This window comes from Carettochelys insculpta, chromosome 18, assembly GCF_033958435.1.
Source record: "Carettochelys insculpta isolate YL-2023 chromosome 18, ASM3395843v1, whole genome shotgun sequence".
Taxonomy (NCBI): domain Eukaryota; kingdom Metazoa; phylum Chordata; order Testudines; family Carettochelyidae; genus Carettochelys; species Carettochelys insculpta.
The window spans coordinates 9,236,452-9,264,123 of NC_134154.1; the positions used below are offsets into that span (position 1 = coordinate 9,236,452).

General features: G+C 46.7%; 1 protein-coding gene across 3 annotated transcripts; it reads right to left on the minus strand.

Moving 5' to 3' along the window:
• Positions 1-6,637: 6,637 nt before the first annotated feature.
• On the minus strand, positions 6,638-27,435 carry LOC142022584 (solute carrier family 2, facilitated glucose transporter member 11-like). Of its 3 annotated transcripts, none has more exons than XM_075012584.1 (12): positions 27,421-27,435; positions 23,852-23,950; positions 22,580-22,740; positions 19,860-19,984; positions 19,111-19,240; positions 18,277-18,425; positions 16,958-17,145; positions 10,386-10,496; positions 8,937-9,038; positions 8,106-8,181; positions 7,297-7,424; positions 6,638-6,948 (listed from the first exon to the last, which is right to left on the minus strand). In XM_075012584.1, exons 2-12 carry the CDS (start codon positions 23,924-23,926, stop codon positions 6,742-6,744), a joined length of 1,452 nt encoding a protein of 483 aa, XP_074868685.1. In that variant the 5' UTR covers positions 23,927-23,950; positions 27,421-27,435; the 3' UTR covers positions 6,638-6,741. The 3 variants fall into 3 exon arrangements, with proteins under 3 accessions (XP_074868685.1, XP_074868684.1, XP_074868686.1); XM_075012583.1 differs by lacking the exon at positions 27,421-27,435 and adding an exon at positions 26,082-26,143; XM_075012585.1 differs by lacking the exon at positions 27,421-27,435 and having other exon boundaries at positions 23,891-23,948.
• Between the last annotated feature and the right edge of the window lie 237 nt (positions 27,436-27,672).

A 27,672-nucleotide genomic window follows, 5' to 3' on the forward strand; every position in this document is an offset into this window, starting at 1 on the left:
GAGCCTTGGACTACACTAGGGAAGTATGTTGATTCTGATATGTTGATTCTAGCTACACAAATGACGTACCTAGAATTGCGTATCTGAAATTGACTTATTTCCCTCATATAGACTTACCCTAAGTCTCTTTTTAACTGTCTCCCTGTGACAGCATGTACAAAACCTGCACAGGTGAGGCAAGGGTTAGGAAGTTTTTCTGCACAAAAGCCATGCCTCTTCACTCCTGCCTGACATGCTCTCAGTGGAGGGAGAGTTCAAAAGGGAGCAGGTCAGCTCTGTTGGGGGCTGCAGCCTCCTGCAAAGAAGCTGCTGGAGCTACTAGCAGCCTGGACTGGGCCTCACAGTCAAGCTTGCCAGTAGCCTTCTCTAAATCCACAGATGCGACAGTTCCTTATATTTCTCTTTCAATAGTCCTGATGCCAACGTTCCATCCAGCGCGGAGCTTCCTGGCATGAACCCGAATTCATTGTCACTTGCTTGAAGCTCCAACTCCTTTTGAACAGTTTTCTCAATGGCCATTTCTCCACATGCTAATACATGGAGCGAAAGATGCTAATGAGGCGCGGATGCAAATTCCCCCTGCCTCATTAGCATAACGTCACATGATTTGGAGTCTGGAAGACTGTTCTTCTGGACTCTAAAACGCCATGTAGAAGCGTAAGATCCCAGTAAGCAGTGAAAGTGTTGGTAATGTGCTAGACAATATTGACCTCCCATGGTCTGACAAATTCTCTCATCTGGCACCATTCAGGTCCTGAGGGTACCGGATGAGAGAAGTTCAACCTGTACTGGGCAGGAAGAGTAAGCACACCAACATGGCAGGACCCACCTCTCTAAAAGCCCATGGCTATGTCTACACTAGGCCCTTCTTTTTGAAAGGGGCATGGTAATGAGTGAGGTTGGAAGATGCTAATGAGGCGCTGCCATGGATATGCAGTGCCTCATTAGCATAATGGCAGCAGCAGCAGTTTGAAAATGCCGCTTTCTAATCGTGAGCCACCCGTGTAGAGAGGGTCCTTTCGAAAGGACCCACCACTCTTCGAAAGCCCCTTATGCCTAAAACCAAATAGGAATAAGGGGCTTTCGAAGACTGGTGGGTCGTTTCCAAAGGACACCGTCTACACGGGCAGTGCATGATTCAAAAGCAGCACTTTCGAATTGCCACAGCCACCATTATGCTAATGAGGTGCTGCATATTCATGGAAGCCCCTCATTAGCATCTTCTGACCTCACTCATTACCATGCCCCCGTTGGAAAAGAAGGGGCTAGTGTAGATGTAGCCCATGACTGGTATAGATTGTGCTCAGCTTATGATGAATTGGGGTCATAGCTGAATATTTCATCCCTTGCAAAGACTGCACCATCCACTCAGTTGCTGTGGATCAGAAAATGGCCACTCCAGTTGCAAAACTGAAAGGGAGAGCCTTGGAGATATTCAACAGATGCCTTTTGCTGTTGCTTCCTACTGTGGTAAATCCAAAGCTCTGGCTTTAAGAGAGTTTCAGATTGCACCTGAAACTTACAGGGTGGAATTTAGAATCCTTGGGGGGGGAGGCTAAATAATGTAGATTGTTAATCACATGAGAGATCTGCTGGATAAGTGGGTGAGTGGGAGAGAGCTCACAAGATTTGCGGGCATGTGTGATCAGGTTGTTCAGGAACAGTTCCTCGGCATTGTTAATGATGATGGGAAGCAGTTTTTGTAGGATAAAATGGTTGAAAATGTTTGCTGACTAATTTGAGCAGCCATAAACATGTGGAAAAGGAATGCCTCATGCAGACAGGTTTGTGTGTGGGGGGGAGGAAAGGACCCCACTTTATCTATGGGAAGAATGTGGGTGATTGGGCGCTGGGGTCCTTCCCATGTTCACACACTAGGTGGGTGGGAAGCCCCAGAGAGAAAGTAGGCAGGTGGCAGTGGCATGATCAACTTAGCAGGGAATATTCCCAAGGGGTCTTCTGTGACAGCACCCCATCATGAGTTCTCTGTGTGGTAGGCAGTGTTCCCTGTAAGCAGAGCACTTGGGTGGCCACCCAGGCAAGATTCGGGTTTGTCCAACTGGTTGCCAGAGCACCCACAGACAGGCACCGTTAGCAGCATGTGTTTCTATGGTGGTGCACTTGTGCACATACTTCAGTGCACATAACAAAATTTATTGCACCCATTAGTAGAAAAAATTAGATCATTGGTGGTAGGTGGCTAAATATTATTAACTCCAATTTACAGATGAGGATAGTGAGACAAAGAGGCCAAAAGGCACTCGGTCAGTTAATTGCAGTGCAAGGTATAGATCTCAAGACCTGCTGACTCCTAAACCATCACTAATTCCTGCGGATGGTGCTGCAAAAAATAAACTGCAGTTTTCTCAATAATACCTAAGAATAGTTCTAAGCTTTTAAGTGGAGAAGACAATTAACTGTACTGATGCCACAATATTTCATGATGATCATCATCAAAAGGTGTAACACACTGATGTGTCTTTCACCGTTTCCAAGGTGCTCATGCTTTTGATGCTTTTCATTGTATCCTCTTCTTTCCTCATCTCATCGCCTTGTGCTTGATGATCTACCTAACCCCAGATTTTCCCCATGGCTGTGCAAGGGAAAGGATAAAGCACGGAAATTCTGCCAATATTTAAAAAAGGCTCTAGAGGAGACCCTGGCAATTATAGACCGATAAGTTTAACATCAGTACCAGGCAAATTAGTAGAAACACTAGTAAAGAATAAAATTGCAAGGCACGTAGAAGAGCACGAATTGTTGGGCAAAAGTCAGCATGGTTTCTGCAGAGGGAAGTCGTGTCTAACTAATCTATTAGAATTCTTTGAAGGGGTTAATAAACATGCGGACAAGGGGCACCCAGTGGACATAATATACCTACATTTCCAGAAAGCCTTTGACACGGTCCCACACCAAAGGCTTTTATGTAAATTAGGCGGTCATGGGATAGGAGGAAAGATCCTTTCATGGATCGGGAATTGGTTAAAAGACAGAAAACAAAGGGTTGGAATAAATGGTAAATTTTCACAATGGAGGAGGGTAACTAGTGGTGTTCCCCAGGGGTCAGTCCTGGGACCGATCCTGTTCAACTTGTTCATCAATGATCTAGAAAATGAGGTAAGCAGTGAGGTGGCAAAGTTTGCAGATGACACCAAGTTGTTCAGGACAGTCAAAACCAAAACAGATTGTGAAGAACTACAAAAAGATCTCAGCAAACTGAGTGACTGGGCAGCAAAATGGCAAATTAAATTTAATGTGGGTAAGTGTCAGGTAATGCATGTTGGAAAAAATAACCCAAATTACACGTACTACATGATGGGGTCAAATTTAGCTACGACAGATCAGGAAAGGGATCTTGGAGTTATAGTGGATAGTTCTCTGAAGACATCCACGCAGTGTGCAGCGGCAGTTAGTAAAGCAAATAGGATGTTAGGAATTATTAAAAAAGGGATCGATAATAAGACAAAAGATATCATACTTCCCCTATATAAAACTATGGTATGCCCACATCTTGAGTACTGCGTGCAGATGTGGTCTCCTCACCTCAAAAAAGATATATTGGCATTAGAAAAGGTTCAGAAAAGGGCGACTAAGATGATTAGGGGCTTGGAACGGGTCCCATATGGGGAGAGGCTAGAGAGACTGGGACTTTTCAGTTTGGAAAAGAGGCGATTGAGGGGCGATATGATAGAGGTATATAAAATCATGAATGGTGTGGAGAAAGTGAATATAGAAAAATTATTTACCTTTTCCCATAATACAAGAACTAGGGGACACCAAATGAAATTGATGGGTAGTAGGTTCAAAACTAATAAAAGGAAATTTTTCTTCACACAGCGCACAGTCAACCTGTGGAACTCCTTGCCTGAGGAGGCTGTGAAGGCCAGGACTCTATTAGGGTTTAAAAAAGAGCTTGATAAATTTTTGCAGGTTAGGTCCATAAATGGCTATTAGCCAGGGATAAAGTATGGTGCCCTAGCCTTCAGAACAAGGGCAGGAGATGGATGGCAGGAGATAAATCACTTGATCATTGTCTTCTGTTCTCCTTGTCTGGGGCACCTGGCATTGGCCACCGTCGGCAGATGGGATGCTGGGCTGGATGGACCTTTGGTCTGACCCAGTATGGCCATTCTTATGTTCTTATGTACTGATTTACCATTCTGCTGCCTGGTACATTCATTTATTTAGATTATTAATTCATCATTCAATCAATCCATGTATTGATTTATCAGTCATCAGATGAAAGACTCTGTCAGACATTGTGATTATTAGAATGTTCTATTGTCCTTCAGAAGGGTAGAGCACCCACAACTCCAGTTGTAATCAGTGGGAGTAGTGGGTACTCAGTATCTCTGGAAATCAGGCCCCTACCTGACAGTTGTTAGTATTTCACACTTACTTGGAATTATGTGCATCTTCCAAAACACAGTGCATTTAGACAGTAACTTTTCCCCCATCTATTGTCCTCATCACTGTAAACTCTGGACACTTCCCACATATTTTAACATAGAAGTTACTGCAACACTCTCTATCTCTCCAATTTCCTTCTCGCATTATAGAAAAGGCTTCCTGATTAGTTTATAGGACTGGGTGCATCTACATCAGGAACTAACTTCGAAGTTAGGCACTACTTTGAAGTAGCCAGCAGAGAGTCTACACACTTTTTCCCTTACTTTGAAGTTAACTTCAAAGTATAGCCAGCCCAACTTCGAAGTACTCACTCCCTTCCTGGGAATGGAGTAGTGCCCTACTTCAAAGTTTAACTTCAAAGTAGAGTGTGTGTAGACACTGAACTGCGAAGTTGCTTACTTCCAAGTTATTTTTGTAGTGTAGACACAGCAGAAATATTTTTCCTGTATTTTTGTGAGTGAGTGTGTGATATAAAGAATTTACTAGAGGAAAGTTAGAATGAATAAATGAATTTTAAATTTATTTCTGAAGGTGGTGAGAGCATTGGGCATCATTCCTAGGTCTCATGGGAGTGAATTTCCTAGTTTAAGTTCATTTCCTTTGAAAGTTCTGTCTCCCAAAATCCACAAGCCTCTATGCATTAATGAACACTTTCGCTATTCCACTGAAATATAACTTTCTTGGGAGATCAGTCATACAGGAAGAGCTGACCTTTCATGTAGGTTAAGAAGACAGTCACTTTTGATACCAGAGCAGAGACCATGAACTGCATCCTATTCTCAATGATATGTCAAAGCAAACATTGGAGCACTAGTGTGAGTGTGTTTATAGCTACCTATGTTACTAAGCAGATAGGTTGTTAGGATTCTTACTATATAGGGTTTTTTTCCTGCCATATGGTTTCATTCCCAGATGCAGTGAATTGCTATAGTCAAGCCTGTTGCTCACAAAGAGTTGGATCATGTAGTCAGTTCTGTCTCTGATGAAAGTGAAATAAAAGCAAAGAGCTAAAGATTGACCATGTTACCCCTCAGGTAGATGCAATTCAGTATCGTGGGTAGAGCCAGGGATGTGGATTATTTTCTGATGTGACTGTGTACAGATGTGTGACATGCCATTTGTAACTTGTGGCAAAATATAGAAACAAAAATTACACTATTAGGTGGTAGAAGTAGCAGGCAAAAGGTATATGTAGTGGTAATTGGGTCTTGTACCTCCCGTACTTGTGTGTAGCTTGGTATTACAGGAGAGCTTTGGACATTTCTAATGTGCCTTTATGAGGAACCATTTATCCTAAACCAGCATCTGGCTGATTGATTTTTTTAGGAAGCAGGTCGAATGTTCTACCGTATCCCAAACCTGCTTCTCATCCTGAGCTGTTAAACCCCAAGATATACGCCAAGACTTTCATTTGATATTATGTCAAAATGAAAGAAATGAGATTGAGTCTTCTATACCAAGAGTTCTCAGACTTCATTGTACCGTGACCCTTCTGACAGCAGAAGTTAATTCATGACCCCAAGAGAGAGGAATTGAAACCTGAGACTGCCTGAGTCCTACTGCCCTGGGCGGGGGTGGGCAAAGCAAGGCATTGCAAACCCAGGCAGGACCTGTAACCTGAGCTCTGACATCTAGCACTGAAGCCCTCTGGCTTGGGCTACTGCCTCAGGTGATGAATCTCAGGCTTCAGGTTCAGCCTTGGGCCCCAGCATGTCTAGCACCAACCCAGGTGATTCCATTACAATGGGCTTGAGACCAGTTTTGTGGTCCTGGCTCACAGTTTGAGAACTGCTGGTCTCTACAACTGTACTTCATTTTTATCCTGGCTCTTTTGCATTGGTTGTAGCCCTATTTAGAATAGGATAGGAAAAACAGGAGTTAGGCTATTTACAGCAGTGTACTGTAAACAGGTGATAAAGCTTATTTGAAAGTGGTGTTTTTAGGGTTTGTCCTCTCCCCTCTAACAATGTACAGTCAGACAAATTAACAAACATACTTTTAAATCCTGCTTCCTTGTAATGGTTGCTGCGAAAAGGCACATGACAGGTTTAGTTATGCCTGAGTGCTTTGATCTTCTCGATCTAGTAAGTGTTAATTCATTACTTACACCCTCCTTTTAGAGCTGTATGAGAAGGGCACTGGATGTGAAGATACTGTGTGTGAGCATGAAAACCAGACACAAGTATAAAATGGGATATCTAGGAATAAGCGTTAAGATTTGCATGAGTTATTTTTCAAATAAGATTTTATTTAAAAACTCTATTTTAGCTTCAGCTTCCAGTTTGATCCTGACAGTGCCTTGTATCAATGAAATCAGACTTTGGTGTCCAGTCAGAGCTTAGTGCAGAAGGTATTTTCCACAGGGGACTTCTTCCCTGCAGTCAGTAGATGTTTCTTCCTAAAGTGTATCATACTGAACTCCTTTGTTATTTCCACAATTGACTTTCCCTTTGTCTCTGGAAGGAAGAGGTAGAAAAAAAGCCCTGCGATGACAAGAACGCCGAAAAAGATGAGGAAGCAGAAATGACCCATGGCCTCCTGAAGACAAAAATAAAAGACAAACAGATGAACAAACCCTCTACCGATACTCTCTTAGCCCCTAGAAAGTTGCTTAGCTTCTCACAAATGACAAATAACTTCAGTCTAAAGAAATGTTCCTTTACATTTTTATAATATTTATAAAACAGCTGATGATTTGGGCCAGCTGAAGACTATGTATGTCATCTGAGCTACACAGCTGACCTCTGCAGAACAGGGACTTTGCAGTGGTTTCAGAACAGTGATCACCGAAATGCAACTGTAAAATACTTGCTGTGCCTTGCCACCCAGGCCCATCATAAAAGGTGTTTTATATTGGAAGTGAAGAAGAAATCCAAAGTGAATTACCACAGCGAAGGGAAACATCATCCCTAATACAGTGAGGCCAATCCAGCCAATGATTCCAAAAATCACAAAAGCAGATGATCGGTTTGACTGGTCGAAGATTTCCATCATGATGCATGCAATTGCCCCAGCTGATGAAGCAACATAGAAAGTAATGAGGACATTTATGTAGGTTTCTTCACCTATGAGCTTTGGTCACCTCTTTCCCCAAAAATGAAAAAAAAAGCAAATTTACTCAATTAATATTTAAGAGTAATATTTTGGTCAAGCAGAACCCCAAAGAGTGAGTATGTGTGCCCACCTCCTGACATATATGCAAAAATCCTGCTTCTGCTAGGGCTTGTACCAAGGGAGCATATCAAGACACCCATGAGCCATGCTTAGGGCTATGATATAAAAAGCCAAATAAAAATCAATGACACACAAAATATTAGCAGCATGTCTGAAGTTCCAGTAACAAAAAGTGGCCACTTGTCAGAGACTTAAAATTAGATTTGGTCCCAAGTGAGAACCAAAATCCTAGCAGGGAATTGTAAGCTGGTTCTGACATTGTCAATGTATCTGACTCAGGCTGAAATTATGAAAGAAAAAGGCTGACGGGTTGCCAGGAGAAGGAAGTGAATGCACCATTAGTTGACAATCCTGCATGGAACTGAAGTTTTACTTCTGAGTTGAAGATGTTGAGGGTTCTGTTTCATTTCATTCTCTGTGAAGATGCATTTTCAAAGTCTAATTCTGTTCAATTTACCCACCCATATTATGCTCTGGTGAGCCCACAGGTTTCGTATCATCACCTAAGTTGAGGTACTCACGTGGTCCAATTCCAAAAGCCACAATGAACAAGAATATGAGAGCAACACTGCAGTAAGCCATCCAGGAGAACTGGTTCTGAAGGGAAAATGGCGAGGAGAGAAAGAGGGAATTAATATGGAGGCAGAATAACATGCTCACTATTTTCTACTATCTGGTTTGATGATTGCCAAGGATCTTTTTTATGGAGAGAGTGTAAAAATCACTTGTATCAAGGGTGGGATGGAGGAGAGTTTTAACAGTTATAGGATCTAGCCATTCTTTTGGCGGGAGACCAGGTTAGAAAATGAGTTTCAGGAGCTGAAAAGCATGTTGGATGCTTTGCCCTGAGGGAAAAAGATATGTTCAGCAGATGAGAGGATCATTGGGCAGATGATGCAGCAACTTACAAGTGGAGGGGAATCTAAGGGGTGCTGGTGAGTGAGAAAGGAGATAGTGGACATGCTCATTGCAAAGATTTTGACAACAGCACATCAAGATACCTCCCCTGGAGAGGGATGTGGGAGAGATTAGGTAGAAAGGAAACTGGAGAAAAACTAGATCAGGGCACCTTGCTCACGGGGCAGTTACTCTGGCCCCTGGAATGCAGATAATGCTTGTTTAGGAGGTAGCCAACAGACCCCTTCAGGTGAGGATAAGGACAAAAGCCTCGTAGAAGGAGCCATGAGTATTCACATGATTTTCAGCCCTGCATTTGTTAGAGTGGAAAACTAAAGCTGATTCTCTCTCTTCCCCACCGAATATGACCATGAAGACTAGGCTTTATTGGAGAATAACAAACAGCAGCTCCGGTGGAAATGAGCAATGATACATGAAAAAGAGACCTTCCTTACCTGCAGTGAGAGAGTTATTACCAGGAATGCCATCAACCCTGCCATCAACCAATAACCACCCCACAACAGGATCCGCCTGCCAAACCGGTCAATGATGGAGCTCTGAGGATTAGAAAGCACATTGACGTTACTAGAAGCATGGCAAATTCCATCCTGCACTCCCCAAAGGAATTTGAGTTTCATACTCTCTCGCTGTCTCCAATTCTTTTCTTTCAGGAGTATAGAAATAGGTGTAATTTTGCCCTGTGATCAAGCCAAGCACTGCTAGGTGCTAGTCTGTTGAAATTTGAGGGTCCTTCAGAGCAGCAGTTATAAAGAACAATGATCTTAGGGGCTAAAAAGGGCAACACAGACAGACAACCACCTAACCTCAGGAAAATTCTCACTGGCAACCACCGGCCATACCACAGTCAGTTTTCATTTCAATTTTTTTGTCTGTATCTCTGTTATATAATCGTCATGTCAATTCACTTTGAGCACCATTTCGAGCACCATTAAAATCTCCAAATCTGCAGAAGTGGGTCTGCCCCATGAAAGCTCATCATCTAATACTTTACTTTGTTAATCTTTAAAGTGCTAGATGTCTGCTTTTTTGTTTTGACCTAGTTACGTCACTCAGAGCCGTGCAAGAGTGCGTGCCCTAAGTGCTGTAGGTTAGGTCAACCTAATTCCAGTGTAGACACGGCTAGTTCAATGAACAAATTCTTGTGTTGACTGGGCTACTGCTGCTCAGAGAGATGGAATGACTACCATGACAGAAAAACGCCTTCTATGGCAGCACAGCTGCAGTGATGTAGCTATGGCATTGTAGTATAGGCATGTCCTGAGATGAGCTCCCTGCATCTTAAGCTTCTCTTCCATTCCTAACATAACCTGCAGCCTAGAGAAACTCCTTGACCCCTTCCTATTGCTGGGTATACGTTGTCTCTCACAGTTTCATATGGGCTATGTCTACACTAGCTCCAAAACTTCAAAAGGGGCATGACAGTGAATTAATAAAAAATGCTAATGAGGCACTTCCATGAATATGCAGCGCCTCATTATCATAATGGCAGCTGCAGCACTTCTGTAACCTATAGGCACTGTAACCTAGGCACTTCACCTATAACCAAATAGGAATAAGGGGATTTCGAAGTCTGCAGGGTCCTTTCAAAAAGGACCCTGTGTAGGTGAGCCACGCACGCTCGAAAGCGGCACTTTCGAAGCGCCACAGCTGCCGTTATGCTAATGAGTGCTGCATATTCATGGAAGCGCCTCATTAGCATCTTTTGATTAGGTTCATTATCCTTCCCCTTTTGAAGTTCTGGGGCTAGTGTAGATGTAGACATGGTGAAGTAGTGACAGGAAAATTACTTGGTTCATGTGTCAAAAGAGCTATTCCTTTTAAGAAGGAACTGCCTCCAATTACATTTCCCTTTGCCCTCTAAACCCAAGTCAGCTTTGACTTACACACAGGAGGACAGAGAAGAGTTCACCGGTCCCCATTCCTAACGATACATATGGAATAAGGTCTTTATCCAACCTGGCTGTTTGGAACACTTCAAAGGCATAAAAGTAGATCTGGAAAATACAGTGAAAGGAATGTTAACAAGGAAGTGTAGTCAAGCTATGTGAGGGGTGCTAGCATTAACAGGTGTGTTGTGAACAAGACACGAGAAGTCATTCTCCCGCTCTACTCTGCGCTGGTTAGGCCTCAGCTGGAGTATTGTGTCCAGTTCTGGGCACCGCAGTTCAGGAAGGATGTGGAGAAATTGGAGAGGGTCCAGAGGAGAGCAACAAGAATGATCAAAGGTCTAGAGAACATCACCTATGAAGAAAGGCTGAAAGAATTGGGCTTGTTTAGCTTGGAAAAGAGAAGATTGGGGGACATGATAGCAGTTTTCAGGTATCTAAAAGGGTGTCATAAGGCAGAGGGAGGGAACTTGTTCTTCCTTGCCTCTGAGGATAGAACAAGAGGCAATGGACTGAAATTGCAGCAGGGGAGGTTCAGGTTGGACATTAGGAAAAAGTTCCTAACTGTCAGGGTGATCAAACACTGGAACGAATTGCCAAGGGAGGTGGTAGAATCTCCATCACTGGAGATATTTAAGAAGAGGTTAGATAGATGGCTTTCAGGGATGGTCTAGAAAGTGCTTGGTCCTGCCATGAGGGCAGGGGGCTGGACTCGATGGCCTCTCGAGGTCCCTTCCAGTCCTAGTATTCTATGATTCTATGATTCAGAGCTCAGTCCTTCCCCAGCACAGTATCATGAACTGTGGGTTTATTAGGGTTCAGAAGAAGCGGCAGAAGGACCTGGATTCTACTTGGACGAAAAGGAGCTGGGACAGCTGTTTGAAATCTGAAATTCAAGGATCTATCCAGGATTAATGGAAGGGTTTTGAGGGTCGAGAAAAGAATGGACCTGAAAGAACCTTTGTGTTAGAAGAAAGAGGGAGTAAATAAGGGAGCTGGGAGAAGGAGTTGATTGGATCCAAAAGAAGAATGGTTTGGGGAGGGGAGGGAAGAGAAAAGAAGTTCTTAGGGTTCTTGCTGTCTGATATGGCAGAGGCAGGTTGAAGGAGATCCCTTGATACCACTGATACCACACAGAGGCTGTGTCTACACTAGCCCCTTCCTTTCAGAAGGGGCATGGTAATGAGCCACATCGGCAGATGCAAATGAGGCACTGCCATGAATATGCAGCGCCTCATTAGCGTAATGCCAGCCGCGCGCGGTTCAAAAACGCTGCTTTCAAATCGAAAGCCCCCTCACCTGGACTTTGAAAGCCCTTTCTTCCTATTTGGTTTTGAGAAGAAGGGACTTTTGAAGTCCAGCGGGGGGTCCTTTTGAAAGGTCCCCATCTACACGGGCAGCACGCGATTCGAATCGCGTGTAGCTGGCATTATGCTAATGAGACACTGCATATTCCTCATTGCGCCTTGTTAGCATCTGCCAATGTGGCTCATTACCCTGCCCCTTCCAAAAGGAAGGGGCTAGTGTAGACGTAGCCAGAATAAGATGTAGATGACAATACACATCTGCTTCTAGCAGAAAGGAACTAAAGGGAAACTGAGACCCTAATCTGTACAAAGAGTTCTCAAGGTTTTAGATAAAAAGAGTGAGCTCATATGGCAATCTGTCCTGGAGAAAAAGCTTCTAGTGAGAACAGAAATAAAATAAATGGGCCAGTCCCCATTCAGGGAACATTTAACATCCAAGCCGCGTCTACACGTGCACGCTACTTCAAAGTAGCGGCACTAACTTCGAAATAGCGCCCGTCGCGGCTACATGCGTCGGGCGCTATTTCTAAGTTAACTTCGACGTTAGGCGGCGAGACGTCGAAGTCGCTAACCTCATGAGGGGATAGGAATAGCGCCCTACTTCGACATTCAACGTCGAAGTAGGGACCGTGTAGTCGTTGCGCGTCCCGCAACGTCGAAATTGCCGGGTCCTCCATGGCAGCCATCAGCTGGGGGGTTGAGAGACGCTCTCTCCAGCCCCTCAGCTCACTGGTGGCCGCATGGAGCGGCCCCTTAAAGGTTCCCTCCCCCTCCCTTCCTGTGCAGGAAGCTGAGGGATTGTGCAGGCAGCAGCCTGCACACGCGGCCAGCCTGCACCTACCTCAGCCCCCCACCCAGCTGCGATGGCTGCCCGGCAGACCCCCCAGCGCCCCCAGGGGACCCCCCCCCAAGGGGAGCCAGGGCTCACAGCCCAGCCAGAAGGGCAGCCAGGCTGGGAAGAGGCAGCAGGGCCCCTCCTGGATGGAGGCCAAGCTGTGGGACCTGCTGGGGCTCTGGAGCGAGGAGGAGGTGCTCCAGGTAATGGGGAGCAAGAGGCGGAACGCAGATGCGTTTGCTCGGCTGGCCGACGGCCTGGCTGCCCGGGGTCACCCTGCCCACACTCCTGACCACGTCAGGAGTAAGGTGAAGGAGCTGCGGCAGGGTTACTCCTGGGCCCGGGATGCGGCCAGCCGATCTGGGGCTGCCCCCATCACTTGCCCCTTTTACAGGGAGCTCAGGGACATCCTGGGCCCCCGACACACCTCCTCCCCTCTGGCCACCCTTGACACCTAGGCCGACGAGCCCCAGCAGGCCCTGCAGTCGGAGTCCACCCCGGAGGCAAGCCCCACACCCCGGGGGCCCCCCCCGGAGGCCACCGCCAGGACATCGCGGCAGGAGGAGGAGGAGGAGGAGGAGGAGGAGGGGCGGGGGGGCGCTCCTCCTCTGCAGAATCCGGGGTGCAGATCCTCCTCCTGCCATCCCGGAGCAGCAGCAGGGCCTCCGCCCCCTGGGGATCTCCGGACCGTGGGAGCGGAACGACAGGTAGGTACCCCCCTCTGGTGGACACCCCTGGGCTTGAGGGGCGGGGGTAATAGATATGTGTCCAGGGCCCCCCACATGCTCACATGGCCATGGCCCCAAGGACACCAGGGCCATGGCCCTCACAGCACTGCATCAGCCCCTGCCCCTCCCCACCCTGCATGACAGTGCCATGCCCCATCCCCGGGCCAGGGGGAAGCGGAACCTCGAGGGGCCCCCGGGAGGAGGGGGTGGGACACCCCGCAGCAGCAGCATGTGATGGAGGGGGGGGAGTGCAAAAGGGAGACTCAGGCTACATATGAGCAACAAGAGCTGAATAGCTCCCAGGGGCAAAGGAGGATCCTGGGGCTACAGCTGGCAGGTGACACCTCTGCCCTGAACAAAGAGGAGGGAGGAGCCGAGCTGACTTGGAATTGGGGGGCGAGGGCGGGGGCCACAGGTAGAGGCTAGGGGAAGGGAGAGCTGGAAGGCAGCCAGCCTGAGGAGGGGGAAAGCTGCATCCCAGAGGGGCACCCCTTGGGGTCTTCTCCCTACGACGGGTTGGAAGGACTGTCTCTTCCGACAGCTGGTGCTGTCGCTCCTGGGAGAAACTGGGCATCTGTGGCCTAAGAAACCTCTCCTGCTGTCAGACCCTGCGGGGTGAAGTGAGAGTCGCTCCCACCAGGGGACGGGGTGCAGGGCAGGGGGACCCCTGAACCCCATCCATCACAGCAGCATCTCCCGGGGACGGGGATGGGGAACCTGCAGCACAGGGCTGGGGGGACAAAGGCCACGGCTCGGAGCCCATACTAACGCCTGTCTCCATTCTTCTTCCCCCCCTCCTCTCCTGTGTCCCGCACCTGCCCCATCAGAAGAACCGGAAGAGAGCGCCGGCGAGGCCTCAGTCGCCCCGGAGAGCCCTCCGGGACCATCGCTCCAGGCCAGCCCCTCGTCCGAGGACCGACCGGCCCCACGGCGGGCTAGACGGCGGACCCCGCGCTACCACCCGCCGACGGCGACGGACCCCCAGCTGCTGGCCATCCACCGTCGGCAGCTGGAGGTCGCGGAGCAGCACCTGCAGCTGCAGGAGCAGGCGCTGGCCTGGCGCCAGGAGGCATGGGGGGCCTACATGGAGACATTTAACCGCTTGGTGGACTACCTGGCCTCCCATGCCGCGCTGGCCGCCGCATCGCCCGCCCTGCCTGCTCCAGCAGCTGCTCCGCCCGTCGCCGTCCCGTCCGCCATCGCCCCGCCACCCACCGCCGAGGGCCAGAGCGCCGAGGGACCCCTGGAGCCACCTGAGACTTGCCGGCCATCCTACCTTCCAGTCCGGCCCGCCCCCACCCAGCCCCGGACAGGGCTGCGACCGCGGCGGGGCTCCCGGCCGCCAACGCCCAGTGCCGAGCTATAGGGGCGAGGGGCCCGGGATGTGGCCCCCCCCCCCTTGTATATAGTTGGACCCTGTTATTTATTTGTTGCCCCCTGTTTGCCCCGTCCCCCCCCATGTAAATAGTTCTCCCCTTTATCTTCCCTGGTTTTCTTTTTATTATTCAGGACAATTGTTTCTTTGTATTGTTTTATTTTTGTACATATTAGTTTTTTTTCAACATGTTTGTACATAGTTTGTTTTTGGTTCAAATATTTACAGTTAAAAAAAAAAAGGTTCTAAAACAAAAAGACGTTTAAGTTCAGCCACCAGTGCGTGCTGTCATTTGTCCAGAAAAAGTGGGAGGGGGGTGCGGTGGGGTGCTCCATGGTGTAGGCATTGGGGCAGGAGTGTGGTGGAGGAAGGGGCGGGCAGTAGGGGGCCTGGGCAGAGTTCACTCCGCGGCCTCTTCATCAAAGTGGGCCCGCAGGGCCTCCCGGACCCGGGTCCCCTCGGGGTCCACCTGCCGACTGGGGGCAGCAGGTGGCTGGACGTCTGCCCTGCCGGCCTCCGCAGCCCAGCCCTGGAAAAAGGTGTCCCCCTTGCTCTCTACCAAATTGTGCAGGGTGCAGCAGGCACCCACAATCTGGGGGATGTTGTTGGGGCCCGCATCCAGGCGGGTCAGGAGACATCTCCAGCGTCCCTTCAGGCGGCCAAATGAGCGCTCCACCACCTGGCGCGCACGGTTCAGGCGCTCGTTGAAGCACTCCTGGCTAGTGGAGAGATGGCCCGTGTAGGGGTGCATGAGCCATGGCCGGAGGGGGTACGCCGCATCTGCGATGACGCAGAAGGGCATGGTGGTGTCTCCCAGAGGGATCTCCCACTGGGGGATGTAGGTCCCTGCCTCCAGCCGGCGGCACAGGCCCGAGTTCCGGAAAACCCGGGCGTTGTGGGTGCTGCCAGGCCAGCCCACATAAATGTCCTGGAAACGTCCCCGGCTGTCCACCAAGGCCTGGAGGACGACAGAATGGTAGCCCTTTCGATTCATGTAGCGTCCTCCACTGTGATGTGGGGCGCGGATGGGGATGAGTCCCATCCAGAGCCCCGAAGCAGTTGGGGAAGCCCAGGGTGGCAAAGGCCGCGATGGTGGCATGTGGGTCCCCCAGCCTCACGAGCCTGTGCAGGAGCATGGCGTTGATGGCACGCACAACCTGCAGAGAAAGCACATGGGACAGCACCAATGAGGGGTGAGCAGGGTGTGCGTGGCCCTGCCCTGCCCTGCCCTCCTCTGCCCGGGCCCCCCTCCCCTGCCCTGCCCTCCCTCCGTGGGTTCGCTTACCTCCATGAACACAGCCCCAACGGTGGCCTTGCCGACACCAAACTGCTGCCCCACGGATCGGTAGCTGTCGGGAGTGGCCAGCTTCCATACAGCGATGCCGACCCATTTCTGCACTGTGAGGGCACGCCGCATGGTGGTGTCCTGGTGCCTGAGTGCAGGGGTGAGCCACTGGCACAGCTCCATAAATGTCTGCCGGCTCATCCTGAAGTTCCTGAGCCAGCGGTCGTCGTCCCACTCCCCAAGCACCAGCCGCTCCCACCAGTCGGTGCTGGTGGGGTAGCTCCACAGCCGCCGGCGTGTGAGGCGGGGGTGGGGTGCTGCAGGGTTAGGGGTTGAGCCCTGCTGCCCTGGGGGCATCTCCTCCTCCGGTGTACCAAGGAGGTGCTCAGCTGCCTCCCGCATGGCACGGAGCAGGGCAAGCCCTGCTTCTGCCGCGAGGGCTGGGTGGACCTCTGGCTGCTGCTGCTGCTGCTGCTGCTGCTGGGGGTCCATGACTGCGGCGCCTGGGGTCTGTGTGCCTATGGCTCCTCAGACCGTGTGCTGTGCAGGCTGTGTGTGTCTGGGAGGGGCCCTTTAAGGGAGCGGCTAGCTGTTGCCCCGGAAGCACTAGTCCGCCCTGTGACCCTGTCTGCAGCTGTGCCTGGCATCCCTATTTCGATGTGTGCTACTTTGGCGTGTAGACGTTCCCTCGCTGCGCCTATTTCGATGTTGGGCTGCTCAACGTTGAAGTTGAACATCAACGTTGCCGGCCCTGGAGGACGTGTAGACGCTATTCATCGAAATAGCCTATTTCGATGTCTCTACTTCGAAATTAGCTACTTCGATGTAGCGTGCACGTGTAGACGTAGCCCCACTGTGCTGCACCTAGTGTTTATGTCACTTTAGAGATACTGTAGTGTTAACTTCACAGAATGTTACCAAAACCAAGCTCTCTGCGAGAAAAGAAAATGGAGAGGATGTAACATGGAACCTGTGGCTCTGTAATATTCTCAGTGCTACTTAATAACAATGATGAGGTTAGAATTGAGGACTACTCAGCTGCATTCACGCCACAAAGCTGTAGACTCAATGTCACGACAATCAGCATATACAACTGCCAGCGCCAGACTGGATCTTTCAGCAATTCCAAGACACCCGTGGTTTTGATGCTTTTTATTGCTGCCTTCTCCTTCATCATATCATCAATCTCTTCTTGATAATCTCCTTCACCCCAGAGCTGCTTCATGGCTATAGAGGAGAAATTGCAGAACAAAATTGTTAGTATTATTGTTTTTATGGATAATACTGTAGTGTCTTGGGGCCCTATCCATCAGCCAATCCATCCAGTCATCTCCATCATTCAATTGTTTAATGAATTAGTGATTAGATAATCAATCATAATTCAGGCATCAGAGGGGTAGCTGTGTTAGTCTGCCGCTGCAAAAACAACAAGGAGTCCTGTGGCACGTTAAGAACTAACAGATTTATTTGGGCACAAGCTTTTGAGGGCAAAAACCCACCTAGTTAGATATGCATCGGATGAAGTGGAGATTTTGCCCACAAAAAATTATGCTCAGATGAATCTGTCTTTACAGTGCCACAGGACTCCTCATTCTTCAAAATTCAATACATCTATTGATCCATCAGTCATTGACTGAAGAAATCTATTCGATATTGCTTCATGGAAAAACACTGTGGCTGCAACTACACTAGCAAGTTCTTTCAGAAAATCTGGCCCCTTTTCGAGAGAACACATGGCACATCTACCCACAAAACGTGCTCTTTCAATCCAAAATTGAAAGAAGGTGGCTCATCTTCCGGCAGCCCTCTTCTGCTCCTGGGTCAGTATGAGCGCCGTCTTTCAAAAGCTTAGTTTGAATAAAAAGCATGTGCAGACACTCCAGGGGCTCTTCTTTTGAAGGGGCAGTCCTCAGGGTGCTAGATTTTTTGATCCCTGGCCCGTTCTTTCAAAAGAGCAGGGGCTGTGTGGATGCTTTCTATTGAAAGAGCAGATCGATCTTTCGAGCTGCTTTTTTGTGTGTGGATGCGCTCTTTTGAAAGATCTTCCGGAAGAACTTCTTTTGAAGGATATCTGTAGTGAAGATGTAGCCTGTTACACACTGTAATTAGCTTGTAGATGTCTATCTCCTGTGAGTGTAATGCAGTAATATTTTAGAGGGTGTCTTAAATGATTGCAGATTAGTAATTTTTTTCTACACTAGTTTAGATCTACATCCATATAAGTAAAAGATCCTTGTTGATCAGAATTCTTAAGAAAGATCACTTGCAGACAACGGAACACTTGGTTCTATCAAACAGGCCTACCCTTTCCATGGCTATCAATTTTAAAAAATCAGAGCTTTGGATGTCTCGTTTTACCTTTCAGACAACCTTCAGTATCTTCCTTTTGTATCAGAAGGTAGGGTGGAGACTCAGGGAAGAAGGGCAAGGAGACCAGCTGGACAAATGCTAAAATTCCACTCAGTGCTAACAACAAAGGCCACAACGATTCAGTTCCTAACAACTCTCTGTAGAAAACATATGAAATATATTTTGGTTCAACCAAATAAAATTGAATAACTTTGTTTGCTAAAGCAAACAAAGGACCCACAAATGCTACATACAGTACAGATGGAAACCGAGACGATAAATTGAAAGAAAGGAAATTAGGTAAATTTTTTATTAGAAAATAAAAGAGCAGTGGAGTTTATTGATCCATACAACTACTTCTAAGGCCAGTGCTGCAATTGTACATAAGACTGAAGAATTCAGACCCTCAATATTCATGAGATTCAGTTATAACCAATTATTTTTAAGTAACTTCAGCAGCTTCTTTTTTGTGGGACAAGTAGAGAAATTGAAACAATATGCATAGATAAGGGATGGGGAAATGGATTAAAAGAAAACAGTTAGGCTGCTTGGTCCATAGATAAGTACATATATTCTACCTGGAGACAGGATTGGTCTAATAGTTATGGGTATAGTCTAGGATTTTGGACAGAAGTATTTGATTCTGTCCTGTGACACAGTGTTCCTGTGTGACAGTGGGCAGGTCATTTAGCCTTTCTGTGCCTTAGGTCCCCATATGAAAAATGGGAATTATAGGCCTTAGCTAACTCACAAGGGTATTATGAGGATAAATATTTTAAAGCTTGTGGTGTTCTCACATACTGTGGCCATAAAGACATGTTAGTATGTAAAATAGACAGGTACCTTAATCCCATAATTTGCCCTGACAATTTTCCTAGTGAAAAAAATACAACAGTGCTTGTGTTAGCAAATCCACGTAGCTTCTTTGGTGACACTTCTCCTACGAACGGACCATGTGCACTCAAAATTATACCTTGAAGGGGGAGAAAAATAGGAAAGTTATATTTTTAGAAAGAAAAAATATCTTTTTTTTTTCAAATCACATTCTGCCAAACTTTAGCAGTCTCCTTTTTTTGCATTGTTTTTTAAGTATTATCTACAGTAAGTAGTCAAACATCAGTTAGAACAAGACATTGAATAAATTGCTTTTCCCATTACCAATTTTTTTTTCTAGTGGAGTCCCTGTGGAAGTAGATTTTGATTTGCTATATAAGGTTTCCAAACCTGACAAGTGACTGAAATTTGAGCACCAGGCAAACCAATAAGCCTTCACAGTCACAGCTGATGCTGCAAATGATGATCCCAAATGGAACTATGAAGGGCACGATCCACAGTCTACGTAGACTGAAGGATGCTGCTACTACAGTCCCTCCTCAACTGGCTTAAGGTGGAGGCGGACTGCTTGAGCTACACCATCCTAGAGATGTGTGCAGCCTGTTTCTGATGCTGGGTGTGGCATGGCCTCCCCCTCCTTCCTAAACCTTCCTGCTCCACTGGGGCAGTTCTGCTCTCTTAGGGATTCTGAGAGGGAGTAATCCCTATGTTCTCCCAAAAAGAATAATTTGTGTACCTACGGTAGTGTAAAGTCCTACCTGCACTGATGCCAAAGAGAAAGCGTCCAATCAGAATCATCTCAAAAGACTTGGCTGTCTTACTGAAGGCAATGTGCAAGGCAGCTGCTATTACGAGCATATTGTTGTACAACAGACATTTCTTTCTATTGCAGCAAAGGAAATACAGATGTGAATCAGGTTTCCCCACAAATATTTCCTGTGTCACTTTGAACAAATACATTCTCGTTAGCCAGTGAATGTACAGACATTAAAAATTTAATGTTTGAGAGCCTCAGCAATTTTTGTTATGTGTTGACATGATAGACACCAAAGCGGGGCACACCACTGTAATTTTCCTGAAGAGAGAAATGCTGAGAGAATTAAAAGTGAAACAGTAACCATTGCTCCCTTTCTAGGATCCTATATCCCATCAAAAATACAGCATGTACTCAGAACAGAGGGGCTATGTCTACACTAGCAGCATCTGTCGACAAGGAAAGCTCGACAGTATTCTATCAATGGATTGCATCTACACACAACTTGCTCTGTTGAGAGAGAACTGCCAGGCTGCACTGCCCTCTGGTGCCAGAAAATGGAATGGCAGCTCTGCAAAGCTCTGCACTTTTGTCAACAGTATTCTGTCCAAATAGTAACAGAGAGGAAGCCGTGCTAGTCTATACACTATCAAAACAAAAAGCAGTCAAGTAGCACTTTAAAGACTAGCAAAATAGTTTATTAGGTGAGCTTTCGTGGGACAGACCCACTTCTTCAGACCATAGCCAGACCAGAACAGACTCAACAATTAAGACACAGAGAACCAAAAACAGTAAGCAAGGAGGACAAATCAGAAAAAGATAATCAAGGTGAGCAAATGAGAGAGTGGAGGGGTGGAGGGGAAGATCAAGAATTAGATTGAGCCAAGTATGCAGACGAGCCCCTACAGGCTACGTCTGCACGTGCCCCAAACTTCGAAATGGCCATGCAAATGGCCATTTCGAAGTTTACTAATGAAGCACGGAAATGCATATTCAGCGCTTCATTAGCATGCGGGCGGCAGCGGCGCTTCGAAATTGACGCTTCTTGCCACTTCACGGCGCGTCCCAACGGGGCTCCTTTTCGAAAGGACGCCGCCTACTTCGAAGTCCCCTTATTCCCATGAGCTCATGGTGTACACTGAATAGTTATGAAATAAATAATTATGGAAAGAACATTAAGGAAACAGTAAAAATTGTCTCAGTGGAGTAGCCATGTTAGTCTGTAACATCGCAAATAACAGCAGTCCTGTGGAAAATTACAGACTAACCAATTTATTAGATCTTGAGCTTTCATGGGTAAAACCCACTTCATCAGATGGGATTTCTGATGAAGTGGGTTTTACCCTTGAAAGCTCATGACCTAATACATTTGTTAGTCTCTAAAGTGCTACAGGACTCCTTGTTATTAATAATAATTGTCTATTTTATCAATCTAATTTATATGCATATGTTTACTCTTATAATAACATTCTGTTTTATTTCACTTTCATCAGCGGAGTGCTTTAAGAATTCCCATGTTCACTAGCCTATGTTTCCCCATAGAAGAGTGTGTTTCATTGGGAATTCTATTGGTCTGATACTAAGATAATGTTTAGCACCTACTCAAACCCTGTTGTAAACAAGCTGTATATATGAAATCAACCATAATAGAAATGTGTGTTTCTTTGAGGGATGAGACAGCATGTTAACGTTTGGAACTCTGTGGTTTTATCTAAGGACACTGGAAATCTTTGTGTTCTGAAGGATGGAAATTGGGTAGGGAACTTGGTTTGGATTTTATAGAGACTTTCTGGCTGCTGAAAGCAGAGAGCTTGGATGGTGGCAGAAGAACTAGCTTGGGAGGGTTAAATGGAGCTGTGTGTTCCAGGGAGTTGGGTGGAGGGGGAACCAGCCACTGGAAGAGAGGTTGCATGGATGCATATATTGAAGAGACAATGAAATGGACCAAAAGCTGAGAACGGAATTGGAGAGACAACTGGGAGGAGGGAACAGGAAGACACAGAGATAGAAAGAAATGAGGTAGGGAGCGAGTATGTGGGAAGCGGTTACTCTTGGGCTCATAGGGGGTTGTTGAAAGGGGTTTGTAACTGGCATATTTACTATTGTAGGAAGCACAGAATCATGAACTTAATCCTGGTAGGTAAGTACGTGGGGAAGATGTTTTAAATGATTTTGTTAGAATGTGTGTATCTACATCCATCTGTAGCGTGGTACTTTTAAGTCCGCTTCCTCTCCGAGGTTCTACCAAGAAAGGCAACTTCACTATCCACAAGAGGCTCTTTAGTAGTTTTGCCATTGGAAACTGCAACAGGGAGGAACTAAATTAGGTTACCTCCTGGCTGCCCTGGCCACACACTCTTTTCAGCTAGCAGCACTGCAGACGTTTGCCGCTGCAACCTCTTTATACTGCTGGGAGCCTGCAGACTTTTACGTTGTCTGAAGCTGGTGAGAAACAGGAGTAAATGTAGCTTATATTTAGCTCGCATTCAGTCCCGGATGCAGCAGTAGTTTTGCAACTGACTTCAATGAGACCAAGTTTGAGCCTTCAGTGATATAGAAACTTAAGCAGTTTTAAAAAAAAAATCATTTTGGTTCCCTTTCAGTAACATGTTTTTTCATTGCCACATTCACTAATGGTAGACCGAAGCAACTGATTAATTAGTTTATTAGCTAGTTCCAGTACTACAATTTCTCATTAGTGAGTTGTTCAGAAAAGATACGTACTTTCCATATTTCATACACAGGTATCCACTACACAGACACCCCAGCAGTCCCCCTACACCGTAGGCAGACACAATGAGGGACCACAGCAATGTGATGGTCTCGTGGTGGAGGGGAGAGCCGTATCGCTCCAGCCAGGTTTTGTTCATAAACCTTTTAATGTGCTGAGGAGGAAAAGGTGATTTTCATTAACAGTAATTATGACTCAATGCATGCTTCATTATATTTAAATAATTTTTAAGACATGACAACATGAGACTTGCATATAAAAGTTCAGGAAAAGTCCACACACCCACATTTCTTGTTATGGAAGGGCTAAAGACTGGCAGGATTACACACATCTGTAGTAGAACTGAGATGAGATCAAATACGCTGTTTATTATTTTTCATTTAGTTTAACATTGTGATTGAATTTATCGCTTGGCGAAACGAGAGACCAGTTGCACGTGAGCTTCTCCAGTGAGTTCTGATAGTATACCTAATCCCGGACGTGATGGTGTGGTTAAGTAGTGTTATTTCAGTCAAGGGTTTCTCTCTTAAGCAAGGCTGCAGCAAATGGTGCCACATTTTCAGTGATTGTAGGATGCAATAACCAAACCTGTTTTCCCGGATAACATAAATAATCCTTGAATCTGAGTGTTGGCAGAGGAAAACCTACTATACCACTTAACTTCGCCCTCTCATCCACTGAAACTTGGCTTGTACAACTGTGTGTAAATTTTCACACTCAGATGTTGGGTCCTCTTATGGATTCCTTTTAAATAATAGTATCCTTGAATGTAGGTGATGGCAACAATGAAAATCAAAGGACTTCCTGAGGATGAAAACCACAGCCACACCACCATGTCTTAATCTTGATATATACCCTTTATGTTAACCAAGTTTATAGCTTACACACAACCCTCACTGCTCAATCTATGGAATGTGACTTCAGGGACTATAAAGGTGCTTCACAGTGAAGAAGACAATAGCACAGAGTGATTTGCCCAGAATTCTCTTCCCAGGTGCCTCAGTTCAACAATAGACTACACAGATATCTCTTCCCAGCATCCCTATCAGCCTTTCAAAACTCAACTGGAATGCTGTCTTTGAAGTTCTGTGCTTTAGCCAGATTTCTTACTTGTCATTAGTGTACTTACAGGGTGGAAATGGAAAAAGCTGGGAACAGTCTCAATAGAACTACTTAATTAATTGTCTTAAGGAGCATCTTCAACCTAGGACCCAGCCCCATGCAATCACAATTGCTGACACGCCTTTGATGAAGGCTTTGCTTACCATGGAAGGGTAGTTGATCACAGAAATGTGAAAACTTACTAAGAGGTTTCCACCAATTCCCAGCACAAGCATCATTAGAAATAGCTTCCGGTACCGAACCTGCGAAGATGATAAAAAATCCCCCACCCCGCGTTTATGGTATGGTCCTCAAATCAATCTCTGTACAGCTTTCTCTTTCTAGAACCATGCTATTTGCTGCAGACATTTTAACTCTAGAAATGTTTTCACAGTACACTTCAAACCCAAAAGGGTGCCACCAGCCATTCAAAGATGCTCCCACATCCCAGCCAGGTGGTCCGAGAGAACGAACATTGACTTGGAATCACCTCACATAAAGAGACAAGACAAAGAAAGACCCACTGTAATCCACCACTTTGGTAAGACCATTGAATTCAGAACAATAGAGATGACAATGCGTCAATGAACATGTAAATATGATGTCTAAATGCGTATTTATGACACTGGGAGTGGGAGGTGTGAAACTGCAGAACTTCATCCCCTCTTTTCCCATGTTACCTGTTTTGTTTCTACAAAGTGGGAGCTTGTGTTTCTTTACTACTTTTGTCAAAATAATAATATTTCAGGAACAGGCTAAAAGAAAGTTCTTTTCATGTTGGGCTTTGGAAGTGGGTGAGAGCAGGCAGGGCACAGAGCCGCTTTGCCCAATTAGCCCCACCCTTGTTCACCTGCAGCCAGTGTCAGGCCTGGAGCCAGCATGAAAGGAGAGAAGCCAGCCCAGTTCAGGGCTGACTAGCCAAGAGGCAGGAGTTGGCTCTGACACGTGCAGGGCCTGAGCCAGAGCTGGCACCGGGTCAGCTGGCAGAGGATGGAGCCTCCGAACTCTCCCCAAGGCAAAAAGGGGGGAGAATCCCAGAGGAACCTCCTCCCTCTTTGGAGGGGGAACTAGACGCTTGGGGCCATGCCCCAAACTAATACTACAGCCTCTAGGGTGTGGGCTGAAGACCTGCACATCGGGCCTCTAGGCACCATAAGGGGCCTAGCCACTAGGCCACCCTGCCATCAGTGGGAACCCTGTACAGGTTTATTACACCGAGGCCTACTCTATGCTACCACCTTCCTCTTTGTTCTTCAAACAAGCTGGAGACAATACACAAGAGCAAGAACATGAAATTATTGTTCTACTTTCTCATGTTGGCCATCCTAATGCAACCGTAGAGCTGTGATAACTATCAACTAACTATAACCTGAAAAGATAGAACTATAACTGTGTCTGACTACAACAAGAAGTCTTGTGGCACCTTATAGACTAACAGATATTTTGGAGCATAAGCTTTCGTGGGCAAAGACCTGCTTCATCAGATCTGTTTTTTTAACTTTGTAGATGAGTAGCACCATGTCAATGGTAATTTACTATTACATGTAGGGCCCTACCAAAGTCATGGCCATGAAAAATGTGTCACAGATCATGGCATCTGGTCTGCCCTTGTGAAATCTGGTGTTTGGTGTACTTCTACCCCAGACTGTACAGATTTCACAGAGTATACCAGTTTTGCTCAACATGGGGGATCCTGTCCCAAAAGGGAGTTGCAGGGGATTTGCAAGGTTATTTTTAAGGCAGGGCTGCAGTACTGTCACGCTTACTTCTGCACTACCTTCAGAGCTGAGTGTCCAGTGAGCGGTGGGCATGGCACAATGGAGCACAGCAAGCTGTCGCCCTTGTTCCCGCTGCCCACATGGGGAGTGCAGGGGAGAGGGGATGACCTGCTGCTGCTGCTATGAGTGCCTGCTGGCATCATCCTGCCCCCCATTGCTTGGTTTCTCCTGCTTTCCCATGTCCATCTGTCTCTCACATATACTTGTATATTTTGAGGAATTGTTGCCTCCTCCTGAGCCCTTCAGAACAGAACCACAGCACAAGCATCTCACCACAAGCCAATTTTCCTGCGTCGTCTCCTCTCCCTCCCTTGCTATGCTTCCAGCTGTCCCAGCACCTTGAGGTAATCATCCTTTGTCACCAGCTCTTCCCTCCTTTTTGTTAAAGGGGTATTGCTGCCACAATTGTTGGTTTGCTCTGTCTGCCCTGCTCACACCCAAAAAGACCCCAGGGTATCCCCGTGCTCTATTCTGCATGGCTACGGCAAACTGGTTTAAAAATAGTTCCATGAGAGAGCGCAGTACCTTCTCCAGCGCTGGGAGTGCCGCGTAGGAAGTGGGAGATGGATCCTTCTGATTATTATCATCTGAGGTGACCAAAAAGGAGGGTACTCACCAGGTTTGAGAGGCAGCTGGCCATTTCCTATTGAAAGCTCAGATGTTCCTATTCACTGGCAAGTCCCTGTCGGGTGTTCAATCTGCTTCCTAAGCTTTTTTTTTTTTTTACCTAAGAATGTTACTTAAATAAAGAAGAACTGGGATCATGGGACAGAAGTTAAATTTTTACTTTCTATGTTTTCAGTGGACCATAGTGTCAGTTTTATTTACTGGAGGTGGGTTTAGACCTATTGGATTAAAGATTTCCAAACAAATATGCCAAACCCAATACAATATGGAGAGGGATTTTTTTCCTCCCTTTTTACTTGGAAGGCTCTGCCTGGCTTGTGCTGGGAAGCAGGCAGTTAGGTCAGACATATCCTACATTTTTCTACCACGCTTAACTTTACACTTTCCGTTCCATTATGAATGGGATGATCTCTGTCATGGGCGGCCAGTGAAGGCCCAGCAGGATAAGGCAAGTCCCAGCCCCACCCCTTCTGCACAAGACTGCACTGCTTCCACCCTGAGTCCCTACCCCATCTGTCTGAAGCCCCGCCCCTTCTGCCCCCCTGACCCCGCCAAGTCCCTACCTCTAACCCTGAGGCTCTGCCTCCTGTGCAACCAAGCACCCTTAACCCCAGTCCAATCTTTCCTGGACACCTGTGGGGCTACCACACCATGGCCTCAGACCTTCCTGGTGGCCAGAGAGCCAGGTTTCTGTGCTATGGCCTCAGCCCGACCTGGGGGGACAAAGGATGGAGGCAATTTTGGTAGTTTAGGCATACATTACCTACCACCTATGATATCTGTCTCTTTTGCCAAATTTCTCCTAAAAACATGCTCCTTTGGGGAAGGGTTTTCAGTGATAGTCCAGCCAAGAAAGAACCATTGTCTTTAAAAACTCTGACCTACATCTGGCCAGGCAAAGCTTGTATTAAATCTAAACTATTTTAGCTGCACACTCCTTATGGAAGACCTACATCTTCCTTTATACTCTGTATTGTACTGAACAAACTGGTAAACAGCAATCTCTGCTATGGAAGGTGATCGCCAGAAGAATAACTGGCATACACACTTAGCACAATGGCAGAGGTAGGGGAAATATTAGCCAAGAAACTGGGGCAAACCCTTATTCCTGCAAAGAGGGCTAACATACATTCAGGAGATGTTTACGTAAGAACATAAGAACGACCATACTGGGTCAGACCAAAGGTCCATCTAGCCTAGTATCCTGTCCACCAACAGCAGCCAATGCCAGGTGCCCCAGAGGAGGTGAACTGAAGACAAATATCACGTGATTTGTCTCCTGCCATCCATCTCCCGCCTTCAACAAAAGGCTAGTCACCATACCTTACCCCTTGCTAATAGCCATCTATGGACCTAACCTCCAAATATTTATCGAGCTCTTTTTTAAACTCTTTTAGATTCCTGGCCTTCACAGCGTCCTCTGGTAAGGAGTTCCACAGGTTGACCGTGTGCTGTGGGAAGAAAAACTTTTTTTTATTAGTTTTGAACCTGCTACCCATTAATTTCATTTGGTGTCCTCTAGTTCTTATATTATGGGAACAAGTAAATAACTTTCCAATATTCACTTTCTCCACACCCAT